Source organism: Orycteropus afer, unplaced genomic scaffold (genome assembly GCF_000298275.1).
Source record: "Orycteropus afer afer isolate SDZICR_OR568_19922 unplaced genomic scaffold, OryAfe1.0 scaffold00107, whole genome shotgun sequence".
In the NCBI taxonomy this organism is placed as follows: domain Eukaryota; kingdom Metazoa; phylum Chordata; class Mammalia; order Tubulidentata; family Orycteropodidae; genus Orycteropus; species Orycteropus afer.
The window spans coordinates 7,689,015-7,700,422 of record NW_006921694.1 but is presented as its reverse complement, the minus strand read 5'-3'; the positions used below and the strand labels follow the sequence as shown (position 1 = coordinate 7,700,422).

At 39.2% G+C, this 11,408-nt stretch overlaps 1 protein-coding gene across 1 annotated transcript in view; it reads right to left on the bottom strand.

The window, feature by feature from the left end:
• The window catches only part of RASGRF2 (Ras protein specific guanine nucleotide releasing factor 2), a 493,174-nt gene that overhangs the window by 131,254 nt on the left and 350,512 nt on the right, over positions 1-11,408 (bottom strand). The window contains exon 18 of the mRNA XM_007943466.2: positions 8,825-8,931. Within this exon, the coding sequence (XP_007941657.1) occupies positions 8,825-8,931 (107 nt within the window). The remainder of the gene's footprint in view (positions 1-8,824; positions 8,932-11,408) is intronic.

Sequence of the window (11,408 nt, the reverse complement as noted above, 5' to 3'; positions counted from 1 at the left end):
GGGTTTGAACCACCAGCCTTCTGGTTAGCAGTCAAGTGCCTTAGGCACTATGCTACCAGAGCTCCTCATATTCATTTTAGTCATCAAAATGATATCTTTGCTTTTTAAAACTTTAAATTTTTTTGTTGATACCAATATTTTCAGTAATGGAAGGCAGGTTGAAATCAAGGAAAAAAATTTGAGGTAATATGGATTTTGATACAATTATGTGGGGCACACATGTCCCAAATGGAATCTGGTGGTAATATTGGCAGGATGAGGCCTGTTTTTTCAGGTTCATTCAGTTATACAGGTCCCCACCAAGCAACGACATTAATGCAATTGCAATAACAGCTCCCAAGAAACCTGAGAAGCTGAAAATGTTGGTGTGCAATATATGTCCCATGGGTCATAAAAGGCTTAAAAGTGTTTACGTTTTGTTGTTGTTGTTGTTGTTGTTGTCATTTTTGCAGCAGCAAATTTGCTGCAATGAGTCTGAGTGAATATCTTTTCCCAATAACTGGAAGTTCTGTGAGATGAGAGGCCACTCGTAACTGCTCACTCATACACAGATTCAGCACATTCCTGTGCTCAATTCTTGTAGTGAGTGAATGAAGGAGGTGAGTGAATAGAAAAAGAAGTAGCAACAATGCTTCCATAAATCCTTGAAAGTATATTTTTATGTAACTAAGCCATTTTTTTTCTGTCTGATTTCATGCTTTTTGAAACATTTCTCTAAGCCTACAATTAAGAAAATGTGTGATCATTTCATACTTGGCCACCTGTTATTCAGACAGTGCCCAGAGTCTGATGAAGCCTGTTCATAACCTGTGGTCTCAGCTGCAGACTCCTGCATCCCTGCTGTTCTATAGTCCATACAATTCCTCAAATATGTTGACAGAGTGCCTGTTCAGAATTGATTGGTCAATAAGGCAATTCAAGAAAACCAAAATTGCTGTAGATTATATATAAGGCCTACAATATCAACTCAAGCACAGATCTGGATGGTGGTTCAAAGCAGGCCTTGATGTCCCTCACCCACTTGTCTGCCCACTGAAAACAAAAGTAATCTCAGAAGCATCTGGTTACAAACTCTGCAGCCCTGGCCCCTGCAGAAAGCCCTGGAATTGTACAAATGGCAGTAAGATCTCATAGCAAGAAATACTGGAGAAGTGAGTGGATACTTAGTGAAAACACTTCCCATACTTAGATTCTCTACAGACATAGCCCTGATTTCTAGTCCTTTAGTGGTCAGTGCCTGTCAGGGCTGACTTTGAAAACTATACAGGCTAGGAAATGACTTCTGGAGAGAATGAACAGCAGTGACATAAAATGGAAACTCAATTCACAACCACTTCCTGAGCATCTATCTACCAGGTGTCCAGCTCTGCAGAACTATGTGAAAGGAAAAATGACGAAGAAGGAAACAAGCTCTGCCTGCAAGGAGCTTACTGGTTAGTTGCGGGAGATGAATGTGCATCTCTCCTGTATTTTAGCTGGAACTGATTTAGTCATACAATTCTTGGTTTGGTTATAGTATAGGCCTTTCACTGCTTCTTATATTCAACATCACCTTTCGTTTTCACCATCTCCTTGGTTGTTATCATTCTCAGATGAGAAAACTAACATCTGGAGATTGGCTGGGGGCCCCACAGGAGATATAGTGGCAGGGCTGCATAAGAACACACATTTCTTGACTCTGGGCTGCTTCTCCTCCTGCTAATCCATAGGCAAGGCAGAAATCTTGCTTGGTCTTAAGGCTTCATTTTCAACATAAAAGGCAACAAATGAGTGAGAAGGCTTAACAAATGAAAAGAAACTAGACCAGAATGTATTATTGATGCACATTTTTAGAATTAAGAAAATATACATAGAAAGTTCCAGGAGAAGAAATAACATTCTAGCACTACATTGGGGGTGGGGTGGGGAGAGTGGCAGGGGACGACATTCTAGTGAAAGTTTATTTCTCTGGAGAACCAGTCCTTTATTCTGCAACATTTTATTCTTCCTAAATAAAGTTTAGGATACTCTCTACCAATATGAGTTATCTTTAATAGATGGAACAAATGAGAAACAAATACATCTAATACTTTGGGGGAAATTTTTTCCCTATATTGTCTGGGAACAAACCCATATTTTATCATTTCACTGTAGATTTTCTGTTTTCTATAAATTGAAATGGTGTCTCTGGGGAGTTTAACATATGAAGAAAAACACAATTGTTACCATGATATTTTTGAAAATTCCTACTCATTTTTTTAAAAGCTAGTGATTCAAAATAATCAAGTTGCCACAATAACATTACACTCTTCTTAAATCCACCATTCATCTGTCAGTTTGTCATATTATGGTGGTTTATGTGTGGCTGTGAGGCTGGAGGCTATGGCACTGGTATTTCAAATACCAGTAGGGTCACCTATGGTGGACAGGTTTCAGAGGAGCTTCCAGACTAAGACAGACTCAGAAGAAGGAAGGGGCTACTTGCTTCTGAAAGAACTGGACAGTGAAAACCTTATGAATAGCAGTGAAACACTGTCTGCTATATTACAGGAAAATGTCACGAGCAGCCCTGAAACACTGTCCCATATAGTGCCGGAAGATGAGTTCCTTAGGTCAGAAGGCACTGAAAATACAACTGGGGAAGAGCTGTCTCCACAAAGCAAAGTTGACCTTAATGATGTGGATGGAGGAAGTTTTCAGGACCTCCATTAGCTGATAGGGCATTACTCAAAATGGAAAGAAAAAAGCTTTAATCATCCATTAATAAGTAGAACATGGAACGTATGAAGTATGAATGTAGAAAAATTGGAAATTGCCAAAAATGAAATGGGACACATAAAGATTGATATCCTAGGCATTAGTGAGCTCAAATGGACTGGTTTGGGCCATTTTGAATCAAACAATCATATGATCTACCATGCTGGGAATGACAAATTGAAACGGAATAGTGTGGCATTCATCTTCACAAAGAATGTTTCAAGATCTATCCTGAAGTACAGTGCTGTCAGATAATATCTATACCTCCACAAGAAAAAAAAAACAGTTAATACAACTATTATTCAAATTTACTCACTACCTACTAAAGCCCAAAACAAGGAAATTGAAGATTTTTACCAAATTTGGTAGTCTGAAATTGACCAAAAATGTAATCAAGATGTATTGATTATTACTGGTGATTGGAATGCAAAAGTTGGAAACAAAGAAGAATCACCATATTGGAAAATATGGCCTTGGTGATAGAAATGACACAGGCAATCACATCATAGAATTCTGTAAGTCCAACAACTTATTCATTGCAAATACTTTTTTTCAATAATGTAAACAGTGGCTATACATGTGGACCTCACCAGATGGAGTGAGTAGGAATCAAATTGATTACATCTGTGGAAAGAGGCCATGGAGCAGCTTGATATCTTCACCCAAAACAACCCAGGAGCTGACTGTGGAACACAACATCAACTGCTTGTATTTCAGCTTCAAGTTGAAGCTGAAAACAATTAGAACAAGTCTACAAGAGCCAAAATATGACCTTGATTATATCCCACCTGAATTTGGACACCATCTGAAGAACAGCTTTGACATATTGAACACTAATGACCAAAAACCAGAGGAATTGTGGGATGACATCAAGAACATAATATGTGAAGAAAGCAAAAGATCATTAAAAGACAGCAAAGGAAGAAAAGACCAAAATGGATGTCAGAAGAGACTCTGAAACTTGTTCTTGAACACAGACTAGCTAACACATATGGAAGAAATGACAAGATAAAAGAGCTGAACAGAACATTTCAAAGAGCAGCTTGAGAAGACAAAGTCAATTATTATAATGAAATATGCAAAGAAAACCAAAAGGGAAGAACATGCTCAGCATTTCTCAAGCTGAAGGAACTAAAGAACAAATTTAAGCCTCATGTTGCAATACTGAAAGATTCTACGGGTAAAATACTGAATGATGCAGAAAAAAATCAAAAGAAGATGGAAAGAATACACAGAGTCACCGTACAAAAAAGAATTGGTCAATGTTCATCCATTTCAGGCGGTGGCATATGATCAAGAACCAATGGTATTGAAGGAAGAAGTTGAAGCTGCACTGAAGGAATTGGCGAAGAAGAAGGCTCCAGGAATTGACAGAATACCCAATGAGATGTTTCAACAACCAGATGCCATGGTAGAGGCACTTACTCGTCTATGCCAAGACATTTGGAAGACAGCTACCTGGCCAACTGACTGGAAGACATCCATATTTGTAACCATTTCAAAGAATGTGGAAATTAACTAACAAAATCATAGATATCGTTGCTGATGTCAGATGGATCTTGGCTGAAAGCAAATACCAGAGAGATGTTTACTTGTGTTTTAGCAAAAGCATTTTAATGTGTAGATCATAACAAATTATGGATAACATTGAGAAGAATGGGAACTCCAGAGCATTTACATGTGTACATAGAGCAGGAGGCTGTCACTTAAATGGAACAAGGGGATACTACCTTAATATCAGGAAGGGTGTATGTCACAGTCATATACTTTCACCACACTTATTCAATCTGCATGCTGAGCAAACAATACAAGAAGCTGGACTATATGAAGAAGACCGCAGCATCAGGATTGAAAGAAGACTCATGAACAACCTGAGATATGCAGATGACACAATCTTACTTGCTGAAAGTGAAGATGACTTGAACCACTTACTGATGAAGATTAAAGACTTCAGTCTGAAGTATGGATTACATCTCAACATAAAGAAAACAAAAATCCTCACAACTGGGCCAATAAGCAGCATCCTGATAAATGGAGAAAAGATTGAAGTTGTCAAAGATTTCATATTATTTGGATTCACTATCAATTGATGAAAATAGCAGTCAAGAAATCAGACATTGTATCAGGCAAATCTGCTGCCAAAGACCTTTTTAAGGTGCTGAAGATCAAAGATGTCAGTCTCCTTCAAGACTAAAGGTGTGCCTAACCTAAGTCATGGTATTTTCAATCGCCTCATATGCATGTGAAAGCTGGACAATGAATAAGGAAGGCTGAAGAAGAGTTTATGCTTTTGAGTTGTGGTGTTGGCAAAGAAAACTCAAAGTAGCATGGAGTGCTTGAAGAAGGAACAAACCTGTCCTGGAAGAAGTGCAGCTGGAATGCTCCTTAGAAGTGAGAATGGACAGGCTTCACCTCACTTACTTTGGTTATGTTGTCAGAAGGGACCATTCCCTGGAGAAAGGTATCATGCTTGGTAAAGTGGTGGGTCAGCAAAAAAGGGGAAAAACCTCAATGAGATGGATTGACACAGTGGCGACAATGATGGGCTTAGGTATAGCAAGGATTGTGATGATGGCACCGGACTGGGCAGTGTTTTGTTCTGTTGTACATAGGGTCAGTGTGAGTCAGAGCTGACTTGAGAGCATCTAAAAGCAAGTAGATTGCCCAACCTTCCTTCCAAGAAGTGGCTGGTGGGTTTGAACTGCCAGCCTTCTGATTAGCAGTCACTATGCCACCAGAGCTCCCCCTCCTTTTTTTTTTTTTTTGTTGTTGTTGGTAACAATAACAACAACAACTTCCTTAAGTGGACTCATCTGGTACAGGGTCAATCAGATCATTAAAATCTATCTTGTTAAGCCCATTATTTTATGATGTGAAAATCAAAGATAAGAAAAGTGAGGATTAATTGACAGAGTCTGGCTATAGGACAGGTTTTTGGACCAGTGGCTACCTATAGCTGGAAGTGGACTTTAGGAAAGTATAGACCTTTAGATAAACTTGGATAAATGTACCAACATGGGGTGTTATTCTTTCTTTAAGAACAACAATGCTTAACTCACTTAGCATGCATGAAGTCAGGGGCTACGCTCACATCTCACCTGAACTGAAATGGCTCAAGCTGTGTCCAAGTCTGCGCATTAGAAGAGGCCAAGGGCACATGATGCGCCTGGCCTCATAGATCTCTGCATATTGTCAATGGATGACCTCCAGGACCATGAGTCAAAACCAGCTCTATTTCAACTGTTTGCCAACTCATTACCAAGACTTGTTCTAACTGCCCACTGTGGAGGCAAATGACTACCAGGAATAATGCAATAAATGAAAAGGAGGGAAACCTGTACACTCAAGCCCGCAAACAATGTCCAAAACAGTTGCCAATCAGCACAAATGCAACAAATATCTTGCACATCATGTACTTGTACAGAGAGGATGACTGAGAATTCACTGGGATCACGAAGGGGGCGCGATGTGCACAAGATGACCTTATACCAGGACAACTGGAAACCAACAACAGATCCCCAATTCCACTCATATATGCAGGAAGGGTAAGAAAAGACACATGAATTAGTGATAAGAAACGTCCTTTGGCACTTCAGTGAACTCAGTAGTTAGGGTCTGTATTTTATACAATAATTTTGTCAGAAGAAATGACTGAATACTTCAGTAATTTATACCACTCAGACATGTCCCTGATGTACAGAGAGTCTGAGAAGCTAAGATTCCTAATGTAGCCCCTCTGACTGGAATTGAAGACAAATTTCTTCTGAAGTAAACTCAAGCTACGATGTATCTGAACTGTTCAAGTAAAAGCTAATAGCTGTGTGCTTTTTTGGACTAGAACTAATGACCACCAGGATACTATCTGAATAAAGAGATCTTTGGTTTTGCATGTAACCACTCTCTATTCCAATGACTTGTTGCTATTCAATCTAATGTTGTTCACATGCACAGTCTAATTCAGCTATCAAATCATATGATAAAACCTTACTGGAAATCTCTTTAAGTAAGAGATTCAGTACACCAATCCTTCTCCATCTATGATTTTTTATTACCAAAAATAAAATTATCTCAGCATGTTGTAATTTGCCTTGTGGTAGTTTTCTAGCCATTAGAAGAGTTGGACGTGAATTGTGAGGAATTCCTGTTTGAGATAATTAGAAAAAGAAGGCACTGTGGTTTGAGAAAACATAAATAAGGCTTATAGGGAAGGATGGCTAGAGGGTTTTTCAGAGAAGACTTGGAAGAGAGGAGGGGAGATGAGGCCAAGTCAATCTAGATATTGACTCTCAACTGGTGTCTATGAGTCTTGGCATGAACTTGTCATAGGCGAAGCAGAATGGGAAAAAGACTAGAGCTGCAAGTGTAGCCTTGTTGGTCCATGCTACTATGGATCTCTGAGGCCACTGTGGGCCCCAGGAATTAGGAGCCAAGACCCTGAGTCTTAAACCAGAAAGAAATGTGAGGGACCATCAGACAGGAGATAAAAATCTCTTTATCATGTATCTGCAATGAGGAAAATCAATTTATATGCATGTCACTGAAATTATGGAAAACAGAGATTAGACATTTCCAATGAGATAAGGATGTTTTTCAGAATTCAAGTCATATAGGGTTGACTTCTATTTATTTAAGATGTGTAAAATAAAATTTTTATGTCCTTTAGTTAGTTTGCTATCTTTATTATTTTTACTTGAATGAATATTTAAGAACTTTCATGGGTTTATTTGTGGTAATGCCCAAATCCTACTTTTCCTGATTAGTATATTTTTCTCCTATCACAAGGATTTTGGGAGCCTGACCCCAATGGTGGTGACCCCATTGGATGGACTGTTGTGACCAAAGGACCATGAGACAGATCCATAACAGTCTCTGAAAATATAATGAAATGAGACCTGGGTACTCTTTTTCCTTATAATGTATAATGCTCATTAACTAACTCCCATCTTATGCATTTCTTATGTTCTTATCTGAGCCATATAGAGCCCTCTTCTCTTTCCCCAGACTTCTCCTGCAGAGGTCCTAACCAGCTGCGGGTCTAGGAGGGCCTGCCCACTATTTGGCAGTGGGTAGTGGGTAGGAAAGGCACTAAATTCTTGCTTTATTCTGTAAAATGAGTATATATTCTACACATTTGCACTGAAAATGCACAGATAGATAGCAAATGGCTGTTTTATCAATGTGACACAACTTAAAAATAAGAGTAGTAGGAACCAAAACCTCAAAGGACATGAGGCAAAATTCTTCCTGACTAAGGCTGAGAAAATATTCTCTGGCCAGATACCTGAGTGTCAGGCTCCATATTGCTCACTGCCACGCACAGTGCAGCTGCTGGTTTCTGGAGCACAACTCCACTCACAGAGATGACCAGGTGAACAACCTCAGTACGGGGGCCCTGCCATGGCTCTAGTGCCCAGAGGTGGGTGTTATCACCACAATGGGCCTCAGAAGATGTTGTTTAGTTGCTGTGACCTCTGTTTCATGAAAATGCCATATACAGGAGTCTTTATGTACAATATTGCCTGGTCCTGAGCCACCTTCATGATCATTGGTAAGCTCAAGGACATTGTTGTAGTCACTGTGTATTTTGAGTGCCTTCTACCCCCAGGGGCTCACCTACCAGCACTATACTGTAAAGTCTTCTATTGTGATCCATAGAGTTTGCAGTGGCTAATTTTTGGAAGTAGATCACTAGGCCTTTCTCCCTACTTTGATGACTGGAAACTCCACTGGGACCTGTCCACTATGGGTGAGCCTACTGGTATTTGAAATACCAGTGGCATAGCTTCAAATATCATAGCAACATGTAAGCTACTACAGTATGAAAGACTGACAGACGGGTGGTGATTTGGAAGATAAGGGAAGATTTATTTGGCCATGCCATGTGATCTGTAGATCTGAAACAGACCTCTTTGCTGCCCAAAGCAGTTGATGCTGGCAGTACATGAGTGTTTGGTTTGATCTGTGTATTTATTCTCCTATTTCTCCCACTTTCATTTTCAAGGTTTCTAACTCTAAAAACTTTAAAACAGTTGAGTTTATTTAAAAAAAACAAAAAACTTACAAGTAATTAACAAGGCCACTGAATTACCTGCGCGTGCTTTGAGACCCAGTGACGGAGAACATTTAGGACTCGATTAGTAGCTGTCCTACGTATAATGAACTCTTTGTCGCACGTTCTCTCGGTGTTGTTAAATCCTTAGGAGGAAAGGAAACATACATATGTTGTAGTTAAAGCCAAACCCTAGGAACCTAGAAAAGGTCACTTATTTTAGGACACTGGCTAATGAAAGTCATAGGTGGCACATCTTGGCACAGAGGTGAAGTGGTTTCAGACTGCTTGAATTCAGCTTACCTATTATACTCTCAATAGCAATTTACAGATGCAATTAAATGAATAATGTTCCCATATTTATTAAAGGTCACTGATGAAAGCTAAAGCTGGTCTAATGAGACTTCCATTTTTGCCTGTCTTGTTCTATAATAGGAGCTCTGGTAGTGCAGTGGTTAAAGCATCTGGCTGCTAACCAAAAGGTCAGCAGTTCAAACCCACCAGCCACTCAATGGGAGAAAGATGAAGCAATCTGCTTCTGTAAAGATTTACGGGTTTGGAAGCTCAATAGGGCAGTTCAGTTCTGTCCTACTGGGCCACTGTGAGTTGGAATCAACTTGACAGCAGTGGATTTTTTTTTTTTTTTTTTTCCATAATATAAAGCCAAGGAGTTTTAACAAAGTATTTGAATTAACTTTAGTTTCTACTCTTCCCCCAAAGTGATTATATAACCAATAGCATTGTCAATATTTGTGAATGGATGATGAGTCCATGCCTTAGCCCAAATGATATTAATATCTTTTTGTACATTCACATACTGAGAAGTCGCACTATATAATGGTTAAGAGTGGGTTCCACAGCCAGATTGCCTGGGTTCAAATCTCTCTTCTTTATCTGGCAAGTTATTTCACCTCTCTGGTGATGTTTCCTTATGTGCATAGTGGAAAAAAACCAAAAACCAAACTCACTGCTGTTGAATTGGATCCAACTCATAGCGACCCCTCCTTGTGTTTCTGAGGCAGTATCACTACAGAACTAGGTTGCCCAATCTTCCTTCCGAGGAGTGGCTGATGGGTTTGAACTGCCAGCCCTCTGGTTAGCAGTCAAATGCTTTAGGCACTACGCCACCAGAGCTCCCACATAGTGGATTAATAAGTATTAACTACCTTAATTAATTATGGGAATTAAAGGAATTAAACATTTAAAACGACACCTAGAACATTGAGAGCTCACTGAAAGCTCAATAAATGTCAGTTCATGCTACAGTTCAGTATTGGTTCAGTGTCTGAGTTTTTTCTGTGCCAGTCGATGTTTCTATCTGGTGACCTTTTTATTATCAAGAAACTATTTAAATATTTTTCCCTAATTCAAAGTATTTTGTCTTCTGGTCATAATTAAGTGATACATTTCCTTTGAAAATTAATTAAAGCCTTATATAACTTCACCAGCAAACTTCTTTTAAGAGTTGTATGTACTCCCTGACCCCATTTCCTCATTTCCAGCTCTCTCTACATCCTACTCCAAGCTACTGGCCCCACCTCTCCACCAAAACTGCTCTCATTAAGATCACCAATTATCTCCACATCCCCACAGCCAAGGGACAGCTATAATCTCTCCATAGGGAAATCTCATTTAAGCTCACCACTTAAATGATCACCTGTAAGGAAATGACTCACACATTTATACCCCCAGGTCTCTTCTGTGTACTCCAGACCCATGTATCCACTGACACTTTCTTCTTTGATGTTTCAAAAATATCTCAAGCTCAATATGACCAAAAGAAAAACCCATGACCTTTTCACCAAATCTTGTCTTCTCCTAGCGTTTCCTATCTCAATAAAGAACCACCAGCATCTATCTAATTAATATAAGTCTGAAACATTGAATTATTCTTGACTGGTCTCTCTCCTTCCTGATAATTTTACCTGCAAAATAAATCCCTCTCAAACATGTCTACATCTTTCTATCTACCAAGCCAACACCAGAGATGGGCTATCAGCAACTCTCCTCTGGTCTCCTGCAATAGCCTCCCAACTGGCTCCACTGTCACTCTTGCCTTCCTAAATCTATTCTCCTCATTGCATTCAGAAGGGTCTTCTCACAGTGGAAATGAGAATGTGTCATTCCTGTGTTGAAAGCCCTTTGATGGCTCTTATAAATACAAACCTCTTTAACACAGCTTACAAATTCTTCCATGGTTGGACCCCTTAGAACCTTCCCCAACCATTTCAAGAACCATGTTCTTCTCATTATTTCCTTTACCATATCACTATTCTTATAGTCTTTCTTCTTCACTCCAGGGCCTTTGCACATGCTGCTACATGGAACAATTATTGCTCCCCTTTTCACCTAGTGAACATCCATTCCCCTTTCATATTCCATTTCTCCAAGTAAGACCCTCCTGGTTGAGCTGGAAAAATCACCCATGACAAACATCACAACACCATGCAATTTCCATTATAGTGCTTATTACATTTACATTTTTATACTTATTTATGTGAGTATCTGATCAATGCTGTGTTCTCCATAAAAACAGGGAACGGGTGTGTTTTTACTGAACATGGGCACATGCTACACTAAATATATATATATATATATATATATATATATATATATATATATA